Here is a 26,881-nt window from a genome sequence, read left to right on the forward strand (position 1 = left end):
TCGGATCTAATGAGTTATCGATGTCATCTGGCAAGTGGTCTTCAGAGTTTCCAGGTGAATGATAATTTCGAAGGTGTCTTCTATTGCGTCTCATTTTTCCTTGGTCGGTTTCTACGACGATTGATCTTGGAGCGTCATGCATTTCTTTCACTGTTGCTCGCTTTCGGCAGTCGGGAATGTATACGTTATCGCCAACTTCAAAGCTGTCGCTTTCGACCACGCGATGTCGTTTGTTGTAGTCTTTGGACATCTTCTTCCTATATTCTCTCTCCTTCCTTTGAAGAGTAGATTTGTCGATCGTCTCAGGAAGCAAACGATCTGGGTGGCACGGAACAAGTGTTTTTAGGCGGCGTCCCATGCTCAGCTGCGCTGGAGAAAATCCATTATGCAGCGGAGTATTTCGGTAATTCATCAGAGCGAGGAGGAAGTCGTCGCTCTTTGCCATCAGCCCCTGAAGGGAGGATACCGTTTTTTCAGCTAACCCGTTACTTTGAGGAAATCGAGGCGACGAGGTAATGTGGCTGAAGTTCCAGGCTTTACAGAATTGCTGGAACTCTTTCGAAACGTACAGCGGAGCGTTGTCGGTCATCAGCACATCACAAATACCTCTACGGCTGAAAACTTTCTTGAATTCTGTTATAGTCTGTGCAGAATTGATGTTGTGGTTAACACGGGAGACTTCAATATCCCTTGAATAGTAATCCACAACAAGCATATAGTAATTGTTTCCAAATTTGAAAAAGTCAGATGCTATGCGAGACCATGGTCTTTCCGGAAAGTCAGTCGAGATCATTGGTTCTACGCGATCACGTCGTTGTTCTAAGCAGCGATCGCAGTTTCTCACGATTCTCTCAATGTCAGTTGAGGATCCGGGCCACCAACAAGTTTGCGAGGCAAGCTGTCTCGTTTTGGTCACGCCTAAGTGACCGTCATGAAGGTGCGTCAATGCATCTTCTCTCAAAGTTTGGGGAATTACGAGTCTATCTCCCTTGAGTAATACGTCATCGTGTACTGTCAGTACACCGCGTTCGTTCCAGTATGGGCGTACTGGACCATACAATGTCTTTTTCGTTTTGGGCCAACCATTGCGGATGTAGCCCATAACAGTTGACAAGGTCGCGTCTTTTCGAGTCTCGTCTCGAATTTGATCTAGTCTGTCATTGGTCGGAGCCAAGTCTGTGAACAGTCTATTGATGTGATATTCAGTCTGTTCGCGCAGGTCGTCAGCATCAGCGAAGTCTGGCAGCGGACTACGACTAAGAGCATCTGCGGAATACATTAGTTTCCCAGGAGTATGACTGATTTTGAAGTCATATTTCATTAGTCGCATACGGAATCTTTGGATCCGAAGCGGAAGCTCGTCCAATGATTTTGTGGAGAGGAGCGGAACCAGAGGCTTATGGTCAGTTTCTACTCGAAACCCTTTCATACCTAGTAACAGATCTCTCCAACGTTCAATAGCCCATGTAGTTGCCAATGCCTCCTTTTCGATTTGAGCATAGCGTCGTTCTGTGTCATTCATTGACCTACTGGCATATGCAACGGGTCGAAAAATATCATCATCTTGCTTTTGCATTAACACGGCTCCTAAGCCATAGCTGCTTGCGTCTGCGGAAACTAAGGTTTCTCTATTCGGGTCATACAAGGCCAGGATTACCGTAGAGGTGAGATCAGTTTTCACTTTTTCAAACGCCTCTTTCTGTTTGGGTCCCCAGAGCCATGCATTTTTCTTAGACAGCAGTTCTCTCAAAGGTTGAGTAGTTTCAGCCAAATGGGGAGTGAATTTCATTAACTGATTTGCCATGCCGAGGAATCTTCTCAGTTGGGCTATATCTTGGGGAGGTGGAAAACCGGTGATGGCCGTGACCTTTTTCTGGTCTTTAGTGATACCATCTTGGCTAACGACTTGGCCCAAGTAATCAATCTTAGTTGCATGAAATACACATTTATTAGCATTTAGGGTCACGCCTGATGCTTTCAGCTTGTCAAGGACTGTTGTCAGAGTCTGATTGTAAGTTTCCGGCTGACATGATATGACGATGTCATCGACGTGACATGTCACATGTGGGATTCCAGCTAGTACTTTTCCCATACATTTTGAAATATTTCTGGCGCAGAACTAATGCCATATGGGAGTCTCTTGTACATAAAACGACCAATGGGAGTAATAAAGGTTGTCAACTTACGGCATTCTGGAGTCAGTTCGATTTGGTGGAATCCACAATTTGCATCCAACTTAGCGAATAGAGATCCTTTCGATATCTGGCCCAAAGAATTTTCGACAGTGGGCATGGGATATAGTTCTCTTTTAACTGCTTCGTTGAGCTTTGATAAATCCACACAAAGTCGTATGTTTCCATCTTTCTTGGCTGCAACCACTATGGGAGCACACCAATCCGTCGGTTCGTCGACCGGTTCTATAATTCCCAAGTCTTTCAGCTTTGCAATCTCTTCAGTCAATTTGCCTATTAACGGTATTGCAACTCTTCTCGGCGTATTCAGGCAAAATGGTTTGGCATCTTTCTTCAGTTTGATAGTGTATTGGTAATCTTTGAGTCGACCAACACCTGTGAATAGATCTGGATATGCCAACATAACGTCATCCTTGTCACGCAATGATATTGTATTACAGTCAGCTTTTGCCGTTGCGTTCAGATGTTCGATCCGAACCTTGCTTGTATTGATAACTCCAAGTTTGTAAACCCCCGGGCATCCAAGAAGTAAATTTGTAGCGTCGCGTACAATGTAGACTTTCTCAGAAAAGGTTTTCTCTTGTGCGGAAATTGTCATTTCCACCACCCCTAGAGTTGTCATGTCACGCCCATCAGCGCTACGAAGTATTGTTCTAGTAGGCTGTAAGGTGCCATACTCTTCTTTGTACATGCGTTCCGGCATCACTGAGACTTCTGCTCCAGTGTCTAGCATCCATGAGAACGTTTCACGTCCGACTCGCATGTCTTTCATGAATCTGAAGTTGTCAACATCTGGAACTGAATTTACAGCACCACAGAAGACTACGTCTGCGTTGTTCTCACGGGAGATTTGTACGGATTGTACTGAGTGAACGGAATCCGGGTCAGCTTCAACAGCACGAACTGATTTCGTGAAGCATTGAGTCGGATAGTGTCCAACTTTCTTGCATTTCGGGCACTTGCTTTTAGCTGCTGGGCAGTACTTCTTCCCAAACTGATGCTTTTCGCCACACCATTTGCATTTATAAAGCTTCTTCGGTTCGTCATGAGCTTGAGGTTTGGGATTCCGTTTTGATACTGCGCCAACTGTTAACAAACTCGCTTGCTGGTCAGCGTCCGCCAGTCTGTCTTCTCTCTCCGTCATTATATCAATGACCATTTGCAACGAGAGTTCGTCATGCTTCACGGCATACGTTCTGTCAAGTATGACGGAATCGTTGGTCGATGCTAAGAGTTTGTCTCTAATTAAGTTTTCCCGTTCGTCGTCGCGATAATCGCATTCGCATGCCATTTTGGTCACTTCTTCGACCCAAGAGACAAGTGGCTGGTTTTTCCCTCGATGTAGGCGAGTGATGAAGCGTACTCTATTCCTGACTCTATCGTCACGCTTACGAAGTTGGAAGTGTTCGTCGAACTTCCGCATTATTACATCATAGTGCTCGTCATCCTCAGCTTCTCTAGCTTCAACGCCATCTGCTTCAGCGACGGCAGGCGCGAAGGTGAATCTGTCATATATTGCAAGAGCCTTACTGCCGATGTTGGAAAGTAAAATGTTGCCTTTAACGCGTCCTGGTTTCTCGAAAGATTCGGTGCCCTTGAGGTGAAATTCAAATTCCCTCCTCCATCGGCGCCATTCTTCGAAGTGGTTTGCTCCGGCCGTGAGCGTTAACGGACCAGGCGCTGTACATTTCGCCATTTTACTTAGATCTCAGCGGATTCTTGCTCGATAATAGAATGCTAGCCAGCGCTGCCACCATGCAGTAGTCGAGACTTCGAGCGGTAAAGGTCCTGCGCGTCTGGCTGTTTCTATCTATATACGAAGTTCACTCTTACGTTAATCAAAGCTGTATTCTTCACAAGTATCAGAGTACGAATGGAACACGAGGTCCCATGAAACTAGTCATGCATGTTAGCGTACACACACACGCTTGCGCGTTGGCATGTATCTACTAGCTACCACTGCAAAGCCAGTATCTCACCTGCCGTCAAGATGAGTGAACGAAAACTGGGGCACCTTCAGCTACTATTGGTATTTTCTATCGATGTTCATGCATGACAGGATTTTGAATACTTTTGTCCCAAAATCACACAATTTGCATATTTATTGTTCGGAAATAAAGCGCGAATCGAGAGGTACGATACAAACAGGCCAAGCGTCATCATTGATAATGCAATTCATCGCGAATAGCCTAGATTTTATAATAACTGATATTATTCGAATCTCACTGTCGCACTGATTCCGAAAATATAAATACTGATCGAATTCTCAATTTTCAAAGTGTTCGGCGGTAACATAACGTTGCGCTACACGCCTACATTTTACGTCGGTACTAGAGAGCTGCTTACCAATCAAGAACTTCATGGATACTGGATAGCTATGACATTGTTTGTAATTCGAGTTTGTCATTGTGAATGTAGCGTCCGTGGTAGTTCATTTCGCGCCGTAGATCAGGAAGATAACGTGTTGAAAACAGCGTTGTCATATGGGCGTCGTCATGTCTGATATTCCCTTTAATCAATCAACGTATAATGTGCAATCCATGATTTCGAGTCGGGTACATCGAATTCGCGATTGATATTCGTCACCGGCGAGACAGTAACTTAAATTTGAGGATTTCGAAGAGGAGGTCCGTCCCTAAACCTGACGACAGCATTATCTTTACCTCTCAAAGACATGTTTAAACTGCCACAAGAATAATTATTCTAGCCGTGATAAAAATTTACTAACAAATTGTTGTAATATTGATCAATTCAATACAAAAATAAATATTTGGCAAAGAGCCAAATCTTATACCCAAAAGAGCCATAGATGGCTCGCGAGCCATAGGTTCCCGACCACTGGTATATAGACTACTATGCGAATCACGTGATATGGATTCCTGCATAATCTTGATGTGCGGTAACAGTCGGATATATATCAGATTTCCATATAGTTTATGCACTGTCTAGCGCTGGCCCGCATAATGCTGACGGCCTATAATTTCAAGAAGCGTAGCGATACTTGTTGATACAAGTTAACTTGAACCTTTAGACACATCTTGATTTATCATATTGAAATCTTCATAAATTTATAGGTGTGTCAAAGTGACTCGTGAGTACAGTTCGAGAAGCACTGGCTTATATGCTCTCTGTGCGATGCCGTTTGTTCAGGAAAGAAATCAAATTCCAATCTTGAGTCAGTGTCGTACACGTGATGCGAGTGATGTTCGCTGATTAATGTGGGGTCTTTTCTCATATCGCGATTATCACATTATTACTCAAGTGCAGGAGCGTTGGGATTTTCTTCGATATCGATGAACTTTGTGTTTAGCGTTATGTCATAAGGTTCATTCATCTTCCAGCTACTTGAGGATAGTATATCAATAGCATTGCTCTGCAATAATCCATTTTAACTACGATCGATACTAATCGGCCTGTACAATTACGTCATCACTCCAACAAATTGTTGCGAGACAGAGGGTCTCCGATACTGTCGGATGGTTTATGCCAGTGGTTCTCAACAGGTGTGCCGCGGTACATTAGCGTGGCGATTGGACAGCTCAGGATGCCGCGAGAAAATGTTAAAAAACAAGGTCGCCGTATACCAAAAATTAGGGAATCCAAATTCTGAGTGTGACATATTCGGCGCTCCTATTATTTTTACCCGCTCAAGGCGCACAATGTACAGTGCAATGCAATCAACAGCTATCAGGATGTCGAAACGACTTAGCACGGTCTCTCAATCTGGCATCCTCCACAGCCTGATGCCAGTGTTTGATCTTTATCGTTCTTTTTAGGCTTCCTTGCTCTTTTCATCTTCTTCCTTGGATTGGTCCTTGATCGGATGTTTCTCTGGGCTTTTTATTGTTAAGACGCTGTGAGCACAGCGATATCGGGGAGTAGAATCTCAGAGAAACTTCCGACGCTACGGAACTTACCAAGAATCAAATCGGGGCCTTCGCCGTCGATGGTGGTGGTAAGCTAACTCGCCCACATGTAGCAGCATTTGGGAAGGGCGATTGGGTCGTGAAGTTGAGGTTTGGCCGAAAGCGTTGACGTTTTCCTAGTCAACCCAATCAGAGCCGGGGCTGAATAGTGACATGGGGTAGGTTGGTCAACTTTTCCTGTTTCTATTTTTAGTTATCCTCTTGCCGGCGCGCCACGAGGTCGAAAAGGTTGAGAACAGGGCGGCCAAGTACGACATTTCATTGTAATTTCGATAAACAACATAGTTACCACACTATTGGTATTTCGTCTATTAGTATACTGGTACTTGAAAATGCGACCAGAAACTGAGAGGAAAATTAGTATACTATGAATGCAGACCATTCGGTATTACCAAGCAGAGTTGTAAAATGACGGGGTTAACAACACTTTAACTAGAAACTGAACCGTCAACACAATGACCTGGACTCAGACTCGAGTCGTAACACTATGACCCGAACTCGACCCTGCTCGCCGACTTGACACGGTGGTTAATTGAAAATAACTCGACCTGACTCTAGTGAAAACTATAAAAGTGAGATTGACTTGTGCCTCGGAACATTGTGACTTGGTTACAACCCTGTTCTAGATGAAATACGTCACATTTTGATATCAACAGATAATAGCGGCTTTAGATCGGCAAATATATATTATATCAGTGATATCGGAATCGATTCCAAATTCGTATATCGGTCAAATTCTAATCGTAACAATGACATATGTGAAAATCGGCCAGATGAATTACAAATCTGAAACCTGGTAATTACTAAATCTAAAACTATAGTCCGAACTCTCTACTACACTTCATCTATTTTCCACCATGTGCTTCATGCTCTATTCATAATAATTAATATATCATATTATGCTATCGTCTGTCACATAAGACGATATCGGCCGCATCAAGATGGGAAGATTCCGTATTGTGAATGGGGCGCGTATAGCCTACTGCTAGCAATCAGTTAGCGGAATAGTTCGATGAGAGTCGAATTTAGGGCAGATGGCTACAAGCCAGATGTGTCACACTCAAGTAGTGTCGTGGACGGATTGAAACCTTTTGATCGCTTGCAGACCGGGCCAGTCAACTGAATTCAAAACTTTTACCGTCATGCCCTTGTTTTTCACTGGATTTGCATTGAGGAAAATGCGATGATTGGTCGATTTAATGCAGTTATAATAAACCGCTAAAACGGTCACTCTAACGACGATATATTTCTATATGCTCCCTTTGCTTTAGTCGCGTGAGGCGTTGGTCCTGCTTAGGCGTTGTGACGAATATATGAGATTTAACTGGAAATGCGGACATTGGAATTCGTACATTACTATTAAATAGTCATTCGTGTTGTAACATGCATGCAACAGTTTCACATTGGCGTTTCCCCTTTCTTGGAATAACTATTCTGTGTACATTTTCACAGGAAACTCTGTATTCATTGCGCACTTTTATGCCATATCGGAATTTGTTGTCAATGGCACCGACTTGTTCCTAATGGTGACTTTACAGCAGGGGCGGGCAACTTCTCGAGTCGGCGGGCCGGATATAGGAAAATTAAGTACTTGGCGGGCCGGATTGCTGAATCGATACACTATTCGCCCATTTATCCACATTCCACATATACAAGAAATAAATCCCATTTAATGAATACATTTTAACGACAGTAATGTCACTTCAAAGCCAACTCCCGCCGATAATGACGAAGACAATCTGGATTTGAGAAAAGCATTGTCATACAGGCGCCGCCATGTCTGCTTTTATCTGATCAATCAACACACGGTGCAATCCTCAATTAAGATTTCAAGGAGTTCGATAACCCCGGTTCCCCTAATTTACCATCACATATATTCGTTAGAGTTGAGTAGGTGACGAGATAGCATCGTTGTTCAACTGTGTGGCCTGAGAAATCTCGATAATGAATTCATGCGGTCCGCGACCTCTACGAAATTTGAAAAGTGGCCGCGACCCGTTTTGAGTTGGCGACCCCTGGTATAAGCAGTGTTTTCGTCTTACAAAAGCCTAGAAGTGTGCCGTGCTACAAGTCGGCGGTTACAGAATGAAAAATAAAAAATATCTGCCTGGTGTAATTGACCATTGTAGTCGACAAACACCATGATTACCACAAACGAAATTAGGGTTGAGTACATCGCAAATGCCGATAATGCAAGTCTTCTCGCTTCGTCGAACTAACGCGTAAGCTCCACTCTAGCACGCTGCGCATATACGTACATAATAACATGCACATGCAGTCACTAAAATTTGACGTTGTAAGCAAGTAGTGGGAAATCTCGGCAGACTAGGGCCGCGGGCCACATTATCATGTAAAACGGAAAACTGTCCGCGGGCCGGATCCGGCCCGCGGGCCGTATGTTGCCCACCCCTGCTTTACAGACTGACAACGCAACACTGCCGCCCGATGGTTATCGGGAGGCCTATAAATATGTTCGACGTTTTCCGTCTTCAGTGATTATTTACGTGAAAACATTTGTAGAAGAATTTCAACTCTTTTCGGAAATGTTCTGGATAATATATGCCTTGGTAATTTTCCATTTACTCAGAATTGCTTCGTGGGTCGGGTGCAATCGTGTGGCTGGTAGGATGCGGCTTGGGCCGTATGTTGTTTGACACGCCTGGCATATAGGCGATTGTGTATGCCAAAGGTTCTCAACCTGGGTGGCGTGAAACATCTGAAGGGGGCGCGAAGAAGCGGTCACCTCAAAAAAATTTTCGGTTTACCTCCCATGCACGCGTCTTTCTCTCTATATATACCCAATTTCATATATTTTTATTCTCTCATCAACATTCATAACCGTCCATACCACCAAACAATCTGCTGGGGTTGCTAGCATCGCAGTTGGATTTTGTGATATGACGATAAGGGGGGCGCGAAATTTTTCACTATCAAAAATGGGGGCGTGTCTATAAAAAGGTTGAGAACCACTGGTGTATGCAGTTATGTGTATGTGTGAGCGGTACAACGCCCTTTTGAAATCACGATTAATTTATAAATTCGCATCTTTATTAACAACATATAGTAACTCAACCTGTACTTCTTCAACGCCTTGAAAAATACTATGATTTCAATATTCGCGGTTTTATTATTTTTCGTCATGCCTCGTTTGTTTCTAAAATTCGATTTGATTTGACTTGATTTTAATTTTACGTGGCTCGACTTGACTTGACTCGAGTCAAACAGTGCAATGACTCGATATGACTTCTGACTCGGATGTAGTGACTTACTTGTTCCCAGCACTGATACGCGCACGCATCGCATGTGCAAATGAACTCGACTGCAATGCTCATTTGGCATGCGCGTGTATTCATATCTCTTCTGTCAATCCAACGCCCAGCAGGATCGTCGTAGTACATGACACCATAGAGGTTGAAATAGTGCACGCAGAGCCTGTGCGGGGGTGTATTTATTATTGTGCTTAGTATTGTTCAGATCAAGATTCAAATTCAGGGTGAAAGCAATCAGTGCGATGATGTCCTGACCCGATAACTACTCATCAGGCTTCTAAAATTGCATTGAGCATTTCGCGGTTCAGTGGGCGTGATAATTGGTGTTCGCTATCATGACAGCTTGAGCAGTAATATTGGGTTATTCTTATTAGGTTTGATTAGCATATTTGTATGATCACCACCCTTGCAATTGCACACAGGCTTTTCGGAATCTCATTTTATTTGGAATGAGGTTCCTTTGAGAAGCTGTGTTCTCTGCCCTCGTCTAATACCAAGGACACGGGAGTTGAACAAGACTTCCGCTGTGCTGTCTCCGAAATTCAAGCAGTACTAACAATCTTACCGATGTTCGTATATACATAGTAATTATAATACATTTACTCAAAACTCATTTCAGTAATACCATTAAGTAAAGTCGGGAGTGGCGCAAGAAAAAAAATCATTACTAGAGGGAGTCATGGTAGTAAAAAGTTTGGGAACCACTCATACAAACAGAGGGATCGGCTGGTTTGGAGAGAACTATCATTTTTTCTGTTCACATTAGCAAACGCGTGTGTTCATCGCTAAAATTGCAAGCTGGTGATACTTGCGCACGCTCCATCACGCGGTTCTGTGATTCGTCCTGTGTAGTCTGTAATATGACTGACATTTCCTCATCTGATAATTCGTCACAGCTTCGAATAAATTCAGTTACTCTTTCGGCGATATTGGCGTGGTATGACTTCATTACATCTGATTTCATTTTACTAGCCTTTATTTTATCCTTCGATCTCAGATCGGAGTTCAGTATCAATTCGATCAACAAGTCCCATTGATTGGATCTTTGTAGCTTTATAGCGAATGTAATGAATTCCGCATCGTGTATTGAATACTGAGCGGCTTCCATGCATTTGGAGTATTTCTCGCAGTCGATATAAGTTGTGCACTTCTCCATGTGTCTGCACAAAAATGAAATAATTTCCGGCGCTTGTCCGAAAATTGCCGCTTTCATTTTGATAAACTGGAAATCTTCTTCGTCGTAAATCTTTTGAATCTGCTTGCAAAACGCATTTTCGAATTCATTCGAACACAGATACCTTATTAGTGTCTTGAAGTCTGAACACTTAACATCGAACGTATATTCCCAGAACAACATCATAAAACTAAACAACTTCACGAAATGTTTAGAAGGTGTCAACGAACATTCGATGACGTAGCATAGGCCAGTGATAATTGCAGCCATCTGTAAGATTATCGAAGCTGCAAATAACACTGTGAATGTTTCAATAGTTTGGGAATTCTTGATGACGCACGAAAAATCAGTCACTGGTCCTGCACTAAACATCGACTCGTTCATATGACATGTGATAACACGAGTTAGTGAATATCTGTGGATAAAATAGAGTAAAATGCAACCACCAGCCATCGTCATTAAGAGATATATGCATCGGAGTACATACCAATAATAAACCATTTTCTTAGGAGGGTTGGTTGTTACAGAGTAGCACAGTTCACGCACTCTCGCGAATGATTTTTCATTTGCTAGATTCAAATTGCTTTTTGTCATTGAACATAATTCAATGATTTCCGCGGTGGGCAAATCTATCTGAAGAAATTTCCGTCGCACGGCGTCGAACATTTTAAACTGAAGCGCAACATCTTTGATATCAAGCCACGAAGCCGACGAGGCAATAAGTACAAACACAATGCATAATGTGAACGTAGCATATCCATTCACACTGAACATTCCTTGATTAGCTTCACATAACGCGTTGATATACTCCATTTCAGGTACCGTTAAGTCCACTCTCTGGTAATACTGAGACTTAAAACGTACCGACGCGTGTTCCGGTGGATCTCCAGGAAGGCATCGCAGTTCCAATCCATTGAGTGTTAAGGTAATCGGGAAAAGGCTGCATACGATACTTGCAACCATCATGTAGCCCAGGGGTGGGCAACATACGGCCCGCGGGCCGGATCCGGCCCGCGAAGGGATTTTGACCGGCCCGCGAAGGGATTTTGACCGGCCCGCGGACAGTTTTCCGTCTTATATGATAATGTGGCCCGCGGCTACAGTCTGCCCGCTACTTGCTTACTACGTCAAATTTTAGTGACTGTGTGTTATTATACACATGTATACGCATTGCGCAGCGTGCGAGAGTGGAGTAAGCTCGTCGAAGCGGGAAGACTTGCATTATCGGCATTTGCTATGTACTCAACCCTAATATCGTTTGTTGTAATCATGGTGTTTGTCGACTACAATGGTCATTTACACCAGGTCGATATTTCTTATTTTTGATTCATAGCCGCTGACTTGTAGCACGGCACACTTCTACGCTGTTGTAAGACACCGCTTATGCCAGGGGTCGCCAACTCAAAACGGGTCGTGGGCCACTTTTCAAATGTCATAGAAGCCGCGGTCCGCATGAATTCCATATCGAGATAAAATAGGCCACACAGTTGAACAACGACGCTATATCTCGTCACCTACTCAGCCCTAATGAATATATATCTTGGTACCGGGCTTATCGAAGGCCTTGAAATCTTAATTAGTGATTGGACCGTGTGTTCATTGATCAGAGAGGAGCAGACATTGCGGCGCCTGTATGACAATGTTGTTCTCAATCCACATTGTATTCGTCATTACCGGCGAGAAATGGCTATGAAGTGACATTGATGTCGTTAAAATACATTCATTAAGTACGATTTACACCTTGTATATGTGCATAAATGGGCGAAAAATCGATTCAGCGATCCGGCCCGCCAAGTACTTAATTTTCCTATATCCGGCCCGCCGACTGGAGAAGTTGCCCGCCCCTGATGTAGCCTCTATATTTTTCCCAGATTGGATTCAGGTGCAGTTTAATCAGCAAGTCTCTGATCAAGACATCCTTAGCATGAAGCAAATTCATGCCACTATTGTCTCAGTAGGCCTACATAAATAAGTCCAAGTTGTAATATATACCTATAATTATAAGAGGAATCATGTATCCAGTCACAGGTGCGTTTTTGTATTGCCAACTTGCAAAGTGGGTCTCGATTAACTCCGTACGTTGTTGAATTCGCATTTTCGCGTGAACGTCATTTGTGACCTGAGTGTTAATACTCTGTTCTTTTATTTATTCGTTATTCCATATGACCTTCAAACTGTGCATTTCATTCACGGTGGTGCATATAGGCTTTCAGGCGGCAAGCACCAAATACATTTGTTACATAAACAGCAACAGCAATAATAACAGGAAACCGGGTCTTCGATGATATATAGCAGTGGTTCCCAAACTTTTTCAGTGTCAGGGGCAAATTGAGAATTTCAGACCACGGTCGGGGCCGCACGAATACCAGGGCAATTAAACGGACCCAAATGTCATCAAAATATGAAAATTGGCATTTTTCCGATCAATCACTTGAAGCCATTGGCCATTGTTTTATGATCATTGTGTTGCTGCGCTCCCATTGTTCAGAACAGTCGACCTTTGGAGGCTATTTCGGAGTATAGTTTTATTGCTCAGGCGAGATTCTAATTTGCATTTTTGGAATCAGTGCGAAACTAGATTTCGATAAATACCGGACCTATCAAATTATGCGGACGCATCGGTCGTGAGCTATAGGACTACCAATTATGCTGCTTTCGGGGCGATTTAGTGAGTCAGGTTTTATCGCCTAGACGCGCGAAGCGCTAAAATTTTCTGTAATTCATGATTGAATCGGTCAATATGATCGGGAATTGCATATATATTGCCCTCAATTTTTATCCTTTCTCTGCTCACGTAATCAGTTTTACAGGTAGAGCCGAGGGAAGTGTGTTTGAAAAGGTAGGGCCCCTCAATAATAACATCTTCGGACGTAGCCTATATACCCGTTGGCAGGAACGAAACAGCACTTCGTCAGCTCCCCCCAAAAAAATAGTAAACTTGGGTTTTGGGCTTCCTTAGGGTGATAAACCTATCCCTATCACCTTGTTCGTTTTTCCTAGGAAACTATAGTTGTACTGTTAAGTGAGCCAGCGCGAAGAGCGAAAATTTTCGATAATTCATGATAAAATCGGTCAATATGATCGAGAACTGCATATATATTGCTATCAATTTCTTGTCCTCGCTGCTCACGTAATCAGATTAACCGGTAGAGCTGAGTGAGGTGTCATGGAAACTGTAGGGTCCATTAGTATGATTCCGTAACATGTTATTTCGTGACCTCCTGTCTGCTATATCAAAAAAATATAGAATCGCCCAAACAGGCTTCTAAACTAAGACGCACACGATTTCAAATTGGTATTTCGTCACTGGAATATAATTTTTCCCTGCAAGATGGTATTTGTCTCGTGAGGTTAAGATTGTATATATAACGACGTTTTCGGTCAGCATAAGGGCAGTCCTGTTCGACCAAGGTTTTCTCGCTCGCCGATATGCCCAATTCCCATTTCTATAAATCTTGCGCATTTTTACTTGGGATGAGTACCCAAAAATCAAGATATTTGGCAGCATGAAATCACGCCTACAGCAAAAAACAATTGAACAAGATGCATAAATTTTCCAATAATTTATGCTAATTCACGAAATAATTTTGAGCCCCGTTCGAGCTCCTCCCCCCCCTTCATTGGGGGTTTGGCGTGCGGCAGTTACAGTCCTGTCTTTACCTATATCTATAGCTACTGCTCGTTCAACTGGACGTGACGATAGCAGTCTCCTCATGACTTTCCTGCAATCTTAATTCAAAACTCCAGACTCCAAGCCAAGGTAGTGTATTTTATAAATATAAATTTAATTTTTTGTCGTAACTCGATTTCCTAATATTTTCGGGGGCCGCGCTTGGGAATCACTGATACATAGGCCTCTAACCGTATCAATAGTCTCAGTCAAAAATAGTCTGACATTGGGCTGATAGAGTGACGAAGACAAATTATACCTAAAACTGACATCCTGTAATCGTATGTTATCAAGTTTGTATTCAAGCCTAGTAAGATGGATGGCTCATATACAATATACATTAGGGCTCTTCAAAAATGACCTTTTTTCTCAAATCGTACTGGCTACTTGATAAAATTGTTAGATTACCTAATTTAAGCCTACACACAAAATTTGGGTCAATTCCAGGCAGTAACCGCTTTGCTACAGGAGAAGAAAGTTTATATTTATTATACAAAAATAAATGATAAAAAATTTGAAAATTTTCTGTTCACCCCATGACTGTATTAGGTTGTCTATAGAAACAATGCTCACCAAATTTAGTTCAATTCCAACCAGTGGAAGCGGAGTTATTGCCGTCGAAAAATTTGGATTTGAATAAAATAGTATTCACGTTGACCGATTCTCTGTTTATTTATTATAATTGTGCTCACCGTAAATACTATTTCATTAAAATCCAAATTTTTCGACGGCAATAACTCCGCTTACACTTGTTGGAATTGAGCCGAATTTAGTGAACATCGTTTCTATACACAGACTAACACTTTCATGGGGTGAACAGAAAATTTTCAAATTTTTCATCATTTATTTTTATATAATAAATATAAACTTTCTTCTCCTGTAGCAAAGCGGTTACTGGCTGGAATTAAACCAAATTTTGTGTGTAGGCTTAAATTAGGTAACGTAACAATTTTATCAAGTAGCCAGGACGATTTGAGAAAAAAGTCATTTTTGAAGAGCCCTAATATACATACTGCTATCCACAAAAAGTCTCCACGTTTGTTGTATTTGTTTATTGTTGGAGCCGAATTTGTCTCTCTTATAACGTCACTAATTGTGCGTTGTTCGTCGTTCGGGAGTCTGTGTACTTGTCCACTTATTTATCTACAGTCGACTCCGCTCAATTCAGATACCGGATAATTCGGATAACTGCTTTATTCGGCCAATATGCTCGGAACAAAAATGTTGCACAAAATTGCACAGATCGGGACAATTCTCAGCTTATTTCGAACAAAAGGTTGAAAATTCGTGTGCCATTATGTTATGACACAAAGATTCCTACGTTCGTTCTAACACACTACTACAACGAATGGTCCATGCACAAAAAATCCACAACGAACTCCTATAGGGCCGTGTTACCGTCATAGTCGCTTTTATATCGGTACAATTGTGTCCATCTTGTAAAACAGAACGGCACAGGAAAGTCCGCTCTCAAAAGTGAAACGTATATATGTGTGTGTTTACACTGTTACACGGTAATACAGCATTCAGTATTTGTTGAATCGCGCTGTTTGTATGATCAATGTCAATTAGGCTACTGCAGCATAGCGCAAATGCAATTCATTTATTACCAAATAAAACAATATTTTATGAAGGACACTGAAGTAATATTTTGACGCAAATCCGAAAATGATTGTATACAATTCCTTTTCGTGTAAATTCGGTTACAATAACATAAAGACAACACATTCCATGATTACTTCAAATGAAATGGCGTTTCACATGATACGACAACTCGTATAAGGGCCATTGCCAACCTGGAGAACAAAAGTTGGAACCACCACATTACCAAATCTTCTGAAATTTGGCACTTGCATAGATGAGTTGATTTCGAACACAATAAAGTTTATTTGAGGAGAATTGAACTCCGAGGTTACAAGTTACGTCATTTTGAAAATTGACTAATTTCTGCTCAATTCTGATCTGCATCATTCAGGTTTTATCAATGTAAAATTCGCAAAGGTGTAAACATATGCTGGATTACAGTTGAGATTTGGCACTCGGCATTATGAGTAGCTAGTCTATTGGTCTATATTCCCATGTGGTATTAAATGCCATGCGGTGTAGTGTTGCAGGTTAAATTGAGGCGAAATGTGATCGATGGTCTGAAATCTGTCAAGCGTTACACAATTTAGAATGCGAATTGTTTCAAACCTTATAAAAATATTCAAGCGAGTAGGGTATCCTATGAAAGCTGGTTTCAAGCACAACTCTCCATAGCTTTTTTATTTTGTTATTTTGGGTGTAAGGTTGTGAAATTGAAGTCTCAAGAGTACAGTGCATTTGTACATGGAAATGCGTACGTTTGGAATTTGGCAGACCGATGGTTCCCATGCTTTTTTTGACTCAAGACACCTTGTTAAACTCAACTGATATTCATCACTACCCCTGAACACAACATGTCCAGTTTCTACAACCTATTTGAAACCAAGAGCTGTTCCTTGGGTATATATTAATGAGAATAACTACCCATTGCTGCTGGCGCTTACCCGCCCCATGCTATGTTTCTCAACATTGACATTCAGTACTATATTGTTTTTTGATAAGCAGAAACTCTACCGATAGTGCCCAGAATGTGAAATTGACTCATCTATGCATGTACAAAATTTCAGAAGATTTGGGAATGTGGTGGTTCCAACTTTTGTTGTCCAGGTTGGAAATGGCCGCCAATGATTACTGACAATCATCCTCATGCATTGCATGTCGTAAGTGTCGTATTTTGATTGCCCTCTTATAGCACCAAGGATTGTGTGAACGCTTCAAAAACATTCTAAACTGTGAACCTATTTCATATATTACTATTTTCTAAGTCAATATAGGAGCTTTGGCTGAAATGATTTTCATACTGATTAGCACCAAACGTCAAAATATTTAAGAAAAAAATATTTTCTTTGTTAGAAACGTGTTCTCAAAATATTCAGCTTTCCGTACGATATAATATTTAGTGACGCTCTGCCGTGAGATTGTACCGCAAAAAGAATTATTACCCATGATTGACATCAACGAAAGGATTTAATGCATATCTTTGCCTATATCAAATGTGAAAAATATTGCAGGCATGCGGGATCTATCTTGATTTGATATGTTTATTGTATCATAAAAAGAAATTCACCCGATAGGGGTGTTGACTACCGCCAAGGCGTAAGCTTATATTGCACCTTGCAAGTCTCGACGTAATTGTTGACAAAGCGACGTAAAATATTGATTTTATGGAATTATTATAGCATTTCATTGTTCTGATTCTATACGCGGTGATGCTAAAAAAGTCAATTTTTATTTCAGCATTGTGGCGTAATATGTTGCACCAGTGTTCGCTAGTATTATTTACAATCATGTCTTACTTTACGAAACGCCATGTCACGTTAAACGTTCGTGTTCTCGTTCGCGTTCCCATTGAAACTTTCAAAAAGTTTCGCGTTCACATGAACCGCCTTTCAGGGGTTCGCACCATCCCTAATTATTAGCACTATAATTAAAATTTCACAACGAACCTGCACTGCACTAAAACTCTCAGCTACATTCCATTGACTATTCTACGCCAATGTGAAGAAACCTTGTATTTTGCTACCATGATATCTCGCTGTCTGTTATCGATCGACTAATATGGAAATAAAATTCCAGTACTTGGCGCCTGTTTCCCCGATGAGGTAGATCACGATCAACTGTCACGGACTAGTTGGCCAGACATTCCGCCTATAATGCGACAATAATGTAAAAGGTAATCAATTATATTGTTAACCGTGCATGCAAATGGTGACATGTGACGTGATTAGGAAGAAACCTGTTTAAAATGTTTCATGTTAAACAACGTTATCAACAAAACCGGTATAATTATACGTCGAATTTGATTTCTAAACACTATATGTAGGCTATGCGGTGAGCGCGAGGTCGACCTGCACTATAGAATGACTATATAGCTGAAGTAGGCTGCATATGATATATGGAGCCCTGGAGGTTGGTGGTCAAAGTAGTCACCGTCGCTACTCAAGTAGAAGTAGAAGTAACGCCAGAATTTCTACTCAAGTAGAAGTAGAAGTGGTGGTTCACAAGTAAGTAAGTAAGTAGCTATTTTACGCTTATTTGTGCCTACAAAACTGAAAACTGTCAAGTAGAAGTAGAAGTAGTCTAAAATCATAACTACTTAAAAAGTAGTGTGGGTAGAAAAAATCTACTTCAAGTACTTCAAAAAGTAGAAGTACTTCGTTACTGACCACCTCTGAGGTTCTCTCTGCATATCGGAACGGCTGTTGCACGGGCATGCAGGTTTTATATCAATTGTAACAGAGGGGTGGGGAACTTTCCAGGTCTGACGGGGAAGAATGAACATTCGGATTATAGTGGCACGCTTGTAGTGAGCACGCTTGTCATAATAATAATCGAGTCATCATTGTTCAGTATAATATTAAAGTGGTTGCCACTGACTAGGCTAAATCCTGCCTTGTATGGATGGAATGCGGGGAGGCTCCAGCAACCGCTACTGATGCAGGCTGCTCTGCAGTAGACTCCTCGTAGTGATTTTGTCACCGGAAAATAATTCTTCAGTTCAAGTGTTAAAACATTTGTTCCTTGAATGCAAGTAGCACATTAAAACACTCAATCGACTAAATATCTTATTATTTGTTATCAGGAGTTCAGCTTCCAGATCGGTAGAGTTTGAGTTCGTACCTTTGCTGGGTTCGACCTGCTGGGTTGGACTTGCTTGCAAAACTAGTATCCGCTAGGTTATCGACACTCGGTATTACATGCGGAGAGTGAAAATAGATGATGTTGACTCATTATCAATTTATTATATCAAATCAACACAACACATAATTGCGATATGATGAAAAGATAGGAGGGTGTCGAAACGACTTATGGTTCTTAATCAGACACTCACAATCCCACATTGGCCTACAACACGTAAATAAGAGGCTTGCACACTGGATAAATGAAAGGATAACATAAAAGTGCGTGCGATACAACCTCTTTATTGATTCGCACACTCTGTCAACGATAGCCGAACGAAGCACAGTTCACGCGGCCATGTCTCAAACGCACAACTTCCACCAGCTCCGACTATACGTTCGCCTCCGACTTGCAACCGCTCATACGTACGGCAACGGAGCAACACAGCTGGCGCGAATCACCACGGTTTCGACACCGTGGCCCGTTATTCAATTTCAAACCTTGCTCATCGAGCATCCAACGTCCACGTCTACACGCACGCAAATATGACGCCACACGCCGTGGCTTGGTAGCGTCACCAACCCCCGATCTAGCCACTCCAGCATCCCAGCACGTACCGTCGAGGGTCTTGTATATATTGACTCATCGATCCCACGCAATGTGGTGATTATTTTTTAAGAATTTTGCCCCCACGCGCGGCGCGATCGAATTGAACATTGCATTGCCACCTGTGCGTGGGTGATTTACTTGTTATGCTTATTTTCTTTTTGTTGTTCGTTGCTTTTGTGTATTTTTCTTTTAGGCTAATAGTGTATGTTGTAATAATATAAAACTCAATCGGTACGTCTATCAACCATTCACAACTGCATGTTTTTGTATTTTTTTTTATTCGCTTTATATCCTCGCATGTGGCTCCCTTCGTAGCAGATACCAACGATGATAATTCATTACTTTGACTCTTCCACGTCACCTAGTTCCGCTCCCTCTCAAAGGAGGATCGGTGTAGCGGACCGCTGGTCCTTGACGTATCTGTTACGAGGGAACTACATGCTTTGCTGTAGTACTGCGATTACCATGTGACCCACATACGATTGCACAATATCGAACTACATACTTTGCTCTTACCATGTGATCCACATACGATTGCACAATATCCTGGCTCGTAATCCTCGGTCTCGTATGGCCTAGTTACCGTTATACTCCCTTTGCTTATTACGCAATATTATTACTTCGTTATCTTGTCGCGCATCGCGCTAGTCTATACCCTTTTTCTCGTATCGCTCGGGTATAAGCGCCGACCTTTCTCGCACGTGCTTCAGGCTCATTTTACTACGCTACCTGACGTACGTATTTCTGCTGCAATACATCCGTACCGAGTGAAACTGTGGGTTAAGAAGTCGCCAACCTAAAGACAGTCAGTCGCCAGTCAGCTACCTACTGCTCCAGGCACGACACAGCCACACTGTTACATGGTGCGATACGGCTGATCTCATCTGTACCTTTACGTACCAATTTATCGCCTTACTACCGTAAGCATCGAATTTTGCGAGTTGATGAACTATATCGCTTCGAAGTATCAAAAGTTGTTCACAAATATTTTTCCAATAGTCTGCCTCCTGTGTTTGATGACTTATTCATACCTGCTAAACATGTCCATTCCCATTACACGAGATCTTCGTCTAAAGGAAACGTCTACTTACCCCAACCCAATAGCAACCTAACTAAGAGATCTATCGACTACTCGGGACCTATCATCTGGAATGCATTACCATCACATATTCGTGAATTGCCTTATAATAGATTCAAAAAAGCCCTACTTGATCACATCTTGTCGTTACACTAACACTGTTGCCCTACCTCGCCCAGACATTGCTTCATTGATCATTTGCTACCATTGTTTAATTTTTTTTCTATTTTCCTTTCTTAACTAAACATTTTTTTACAGCCAGACTGTTCTGAGTCAAGTGCACCTGTTTGATGCTGGTGTGATCAGACTAGATGACCTTCACGGTCTTATCGATCATTCCTATCTAATACCGAATACTATGCACGCATATTTTCTGTACCACCATCACTGCCGTTTGTTATGTATTTTGGTTCGATGAAAATAAAGACTCTCTCTCTCTCTCTCTCAACAACTTTCAGTTTCTTTGCATCTCCATCCCCCAAGGCATGGCAGGCAGGACCGTAACTGCCGCACTCCAAACCCCCCAATTGGGGCTGGCCCGAGCTCGAAGGGATCCCAAATTATTTTGAAAATTAATATAAATTATAATATATATAGTATAATATATATTTATGGAGCTTTATTCAATTTTTTCGTTCTTCGCGCGATTTCAGTTACTAGCTGTCATGTTGTCAATGCGGGTAGGCTACACCTCCTCTCAAACGCATACTTTATAGAGATAAGGATTCGGCGCCGGCCATTACCGCGTCACGACACACCAAGACGTTGACAATGACGCTTCGGCTAACATTCGAATGCGAAGTGCTGTGCTGCCAAAAAGCTCGCCGGCGAGGAAACCTCGACCGAAAAGAACCACCTCATGTTGACGGAAATCAATATATGTCGAATTTTCCCTTGTCCCTAGGCGCCTAAATCAGCGGTGTCAAACATACGGCTCGCGCGCTGCATCCGGCCCGCCAGACGATTTCATCCGGCCCGCGAAGCAATCAGTAACAAATGTTGAGATGTTTGCAGGAAATAATTCCATCAAATATTCAACCGAGACGGCAAATGTCGACTATGTTCAATGTTCATATACCACATTATAAGCACCCGGTTTCACTCTATATATATAGTTACCATTAGAAAAAAATCAGTGACGTCGACACCCCATTCCGTCCAGGCAAAAATTGCACAATGAGTTCAGAGTTCAATGGTAAAATGGACCAAAAAGTAGCTATTAAGAAAAGCAATAGTGCCAATGTGGAGCCGTTATATGCAGTTTACATGGAAAATATCTTATTAGTTACACAGATAAATAATTGAAATATTTATGGTCGCACTACTGTGTCACTTCCGACCCAACAGTTCCCTGGACTTGAGAGAAACCCGACTCGTTATTTATTAATAGTAAACCAAATTCCAACGTCCGCATTTACAGTTAAATAGCTGGGATTCCTCACAACGCATACGCGGGGATAACGCCAGATTACGACGAAAGCAAAAGTGATCTTTAGCATATAGAAATATGACAACTTATATCGTCGTTGGCGTCACTGTTTTATCGGTTCTTAACTCTATTCAAACGGAAAATCATAGTAGTTTTTCCTAATCCATTATTCGCGAATAATAGGCGTTGCGACTTGCTAGAATTAAACCCATATGATCCACGTATGTGCTTGATAATAAAGTATTCAATGGAAAGCAAGGGCACGAGCTAACATATTTGAATCAGTTGACTGGTCCGGCCCGCGAGCGATTTTGAAGGCTTGAATCCGGCCCGCGACACAATTTGAGTTTGACACCCCTGGCTTAAATGGATGGCGCATATATTAACCTTTTCCTAGCAGTCTGAGCCCCACCATACAAATGCCACCTGTAGAGAAAAATTATGCGCCTCGTGAAAAAAAGTTCTTTAGGTCTGTTGCGTTTCAGCGATACGGAAATCTTTTAAATAGCAGATGGGAGGTCACGAAATAACAGCACACAACAAAGAAATTGATAACAACGGGCCCGCCCGACGATGCTTAAGTAGAACTATAAATTACGGGCCCTACATTCGCATTCAAATAACCAATGTGTCTGTACTAACGGTAAATCTGAGACCTATAGGTTTGGAGTCCCAGAGTCCGCAATCTCTATAACTAACGCGAAGCCGAATTGACTAGATCCCGACCGATAATGGATTTTTTTGCCCGATACCGATAAAACAGATATCTAACACCACCGATAGCATATACAGCTGATATTCAAAGAGGGTGGAATCTACCTCAAAAGGCGCATTATCGAAACTTCAAGGTATTTAGTTCAACAGTTTAACAGCCATCGTCATACTCGAACATGAAGTAATCAGTAACCAGAAAGGTTGCATCAGGACACCTTGAAATTGTAGGCTGAAATACGGAAATATTCCAGTTCAGCGGTCGCCAAGGATTATAGTTTTCTGACTTCTTATCACCATGTTGTGACGTCACGAAAATTGCCGATACTTTTTCACTTTAAATTGCCGATACCGATGATTATTTCGGTGCGGCTTATTAGCAATTTCATCAGTTCAATACACCACAAAAATTGCTATACCATACAGTGAAAAGATAGGCAGGTGTCGAAACGACTTGGAGTATAGTCTTTGAAATCAGACATATGCATGCACCCACTTTCGCCTAGTAGGTGATGTAGAGAGGAGGCATGCACTCCGAATAAAAAATAATATGGAAAAATATAGAAAATACAAGCGACAAAAATGAGATGGCATGTTATGTCATGTCGTAGTCCGGTAATCTTGAGGACGGACTAGCAGCCTATTCATTTAGTACAAATTGCTCACATATTTATATTTGAATGTGGACAGTGGACATGCTCGTCGACTTGCGGATAGCCGGCGGGATACTGTTCCACACGTCAGGTACGGCATATTTGATGGATAGCGATGGTCTTTCCGGTCGATCACATCATATAATTCGGTGGTTTCCAACCTTTTTGGATGTCGTATCCACATTTCAAACATCAGAGTATGTAAGGGGCCGCATGAAAACACGTAGGCGACTTATAACGAACAATTAAGGGTAACTCTCCTTTTAGGGTCTTACCAGCCAGCTAATTCATAAGCATGCACAATGCCCATAGACTTCTATATATTCTATATCGGTTGAAATACACTGAAAATCTAAGTTATGCGTACAAAAATCCGAAATCATGACCGCTTTTTTTAGTCGTCACTCGTCACGCATTGTTGTCCAAGGGTCTGCGTATAGTGAGTTGGTGCAATGATATATATACAATGATTGGAAACTCCAGTGAGCTCTGCGTTTGAGCGCGTCGCGAGTCATGCTTCACTACAGGAATGAAATCGATGTAAACAAACGGTTCGCCAGCAATCTTTCTTCAGGAACTGGCGTTAACGTAGTGAAAAGTTTTTTATCGAGACCTCTTTTGCACGTGAATTGTGTGCATACTGTACAGGTTTTGGCCAATACCAGTAGCATGGCTTAATATTCAGACGAAACTGATGTACCAGTGTGCCTACGTGATGAACATTGTGATCGGAGGTGGTCTCGCAGTATCAAATAAAGGTGGATACTTCATAGTACGAGCTAGAGTTGGGATCAGGTCACTATCTTCAAGTCATTACAAATTTTTAATCAAGTCACGAAGTCATTTCTAATTTTTTCAAGTCAATTCAGGCAGGTTCTAAAACTGACTCTGGAGTCAGGCCTTCTGAAGTTGTGAAAGTTGGCAAAACCTACTTGAGGATATCGCAAAAAGCATCACGTTTTTGAAGTAATAATAGTCATTATTCCTTTGTTACGGACATTCATCTTGTGATCCGAATGCTCATATATACAAATGAATAAAAAATATTTTTATTTGATACATATCAGGAGTAATCGTCAGCAGCTTTTAGATACAGTATACAATTGACTAACAGATGTATACAAAGTAAAGTCTAACTCATTTCTTCATACTACTCGTGTACTTTTCAGACCGTTCATTTTCTGCTTCAACAAGTAGATTTCAATATCCAATTGACTAAGAAACGTCTGCAAAACCTGGTCTTAACCTACTTTTTCAAACTACGGTACTTCATGAGTACAATTTACCATGATATGATGGTATATCTTATAAGTGTATGTGTGCGCAAGAGCGACCCACAATAGGTAGGAAGTTCCTGCCATTGTCCATGTCAGGTTTGATGGACTTGTACACAGCCAATGATCTATAAATGATTGTTCACAGCATATACTTTGTATAGTCATTAAATTGTAATGTTGTCCATGTCCAGTCCAGTTTGTCTGTCAACTCTTACAATCATAGCTGACTTGCGAGATGGTGACTTCGAAGAATGGGACGGAATAGAGGCTATCCAACAATCCCCTTCACTCAACAAATCTCCGAACTTACACATCACCATCTATTCCCTCAACGGTCCAGGTGATCATGGAAGAAGTTGATCGAATCCGAGAATCATAACAATGTGTCATCGCATGGGTATTACAGAAGCAGGATTTTGAACAGCTTAAATACCTCACCTCTTCATGGACTCCTTAATGCTCTGATACTAGTCGTGTCTAAATTTCAATGAGGATACCAACACCATAATATCATTGAGAAGTTTATACGGGGTATGGGTATTTCATTTACTATAACACTTGAAAACTGCATAAACAACTTTTGTTATCATGTCAGACTTGTTGTCATCTAAATTCAGAATAACAAGAACCAAAATCCTAGTTAACGGAAAGCATTTAAGTCAAGTGAATATGTAGCAAAAAGAGATTTTCATATTTATGCAAATTACAATATCAGATATACCTATGTTTAAGCCATTCGATAAATGTACTGTCTGCATCTATTTTTGTCGTAATTTATGAAACTGTGCTGTGCTATTACGAACAATCGAATACCTGTGCCTAGTAGTTGATAACGTCAATGTTTCTTGTCACGTAACAAAAATATATATTCTCAAATGTTATTTTTTCGAGCTTTCTTATCCTCTCTTAATGACAATATCAGGACAGCAGTTAGATGGTAGAGCAGCGATCTCACATGACGTTGAACATCGGAGGGCATTCAAGCATCAAGTACCATGGCATTTGAACACTAGTATGTTTCAAGCCTCTTTAGAAATCAATTATTCTTTGAAAATTACCATATCGCAGGTGCGGCCAGATTTCCTGATCAGAATAAAAATGATTCCAATAACGGATCAAGACTCAATCTCTTGGTGATAATGAGGTAGTCTGCTCGATGGATTGGCAAAAATGTCCGTATCAAATTTATCATTGACGTTGTTTTCTTGTCTCTTTGATAAGCTTTCCTGCTCACGAATTTCGTTGCTGTTTCTGGGGCATAAGAATATCTCCAGTTTTGCAGTAGCGGCATATCTTTTTCCAGCTAGTACAAGTGAAGAAATATTATCTGGAATGCAATATGGCTTAAATGGCAGTTGTAGCTGAACTTGGTTGTCATATTCACAAGGCACACGAAATTATCCACAGGTTGCATTGTAGTGTCCATCTCTTCACCTCTATCGTACTCGAATAATATGCAGTCTTTCAGCAAGACTATTTTTCTCTGCATCAATCGATCCAATGAGTATCAATCCAATCCGGCACCATTCGTCAAAGTAACATTCATATTGACTACAATCTTTGGAAATATCTCAATGTCTGAAGCAAAGTGGAACATGAAATGGTTGCTTCTCATGGACGGCCTGGCGTGCCGAAATCCCATAAGATAATGATTTGCACTTTTATTAGGATCCCTGAATCCTTTTCAATTTCCTCGCGACTGTGGGTTGCTTTGCGGCTGTTTCAATACACGAACAATCTTTTCTTGAAAGTTAGAATGGACTATAATTTATAAAAAAATGTTAACGATCCTGTAAAAAATTTATGCATTAGACATTTTCAGAATGGGAATTTGTTATGTCACAGTTTTGCCAGTCAACTACTATTGAAATCAAGTTATTTATTCAATCCGTCAAGTATTTTCCGTACTGCCGCATATGCAATATATATGAGCAATGTGCATATTCAAGAGAGAGATTTGGCATTGGATGATTGTGGAGTTACATTGCTGGAAAAATAACCTGGGTAGCAGCACATACAATGCAAGTTGATGCTCATGCTCAGGTCATAAAGCGTGATGCAAATGGCGAAAAGTTATGAAGGTTATACATAAAAAAACCATAGACGTACACAAATGCATAAATCATCTATTTTGTACAATCCTTCCAGCTATCAATCTTAACGAGTACTCCATGTTAATTTTCAAGGTT

General features: G+C 41.4%; 1 protein-coding gene across 1 annotated transcript; it reads right to left on the reverse strand.

The window, feature by feature from the left end:
* Nucleotides 1–9,946: 9,946 nt before the first annotated feature.
* On the reverse strand, nucleotides 9,947–11,527 carry LOC145456374 (uncharacterized). Its single transcript, XM_080334447.1, has 2 exons — nucleotides 11,426–11,527; nucleotides 9,947–10,642 (listed from the first exon to the last, which is right to left on the reverse strand). The coding sequence occupies exons 1-2, from the start codon at nucleotides 11,525–11,527 to the stop codon at nucleotides 10,145–10,147; spliced, it is 600 nt and encodes a 199-aa protein (XP_080190573.1). The 3' UTR covers nucleotides 9,947–10,144.
* Between the last annotated feature and the right edge of the window lie 15,354 nt (nucleotides 11,528–26,881).

This window comes from Botryllus schlosseri, chromosome 14 (genome assembly GCF_051294905.1).
Source record: "Botryllus schlosseri isolate E-star chromosome 14, Bs_hap1, whole genome shotgun sequence".
Taxonomy (NCBI): Eukaryota; Metazoa; Chordata; class Ascidiacea; order Stolidobranchia; family Styelidae; genus Botryllus; species Botryllus schlosseri.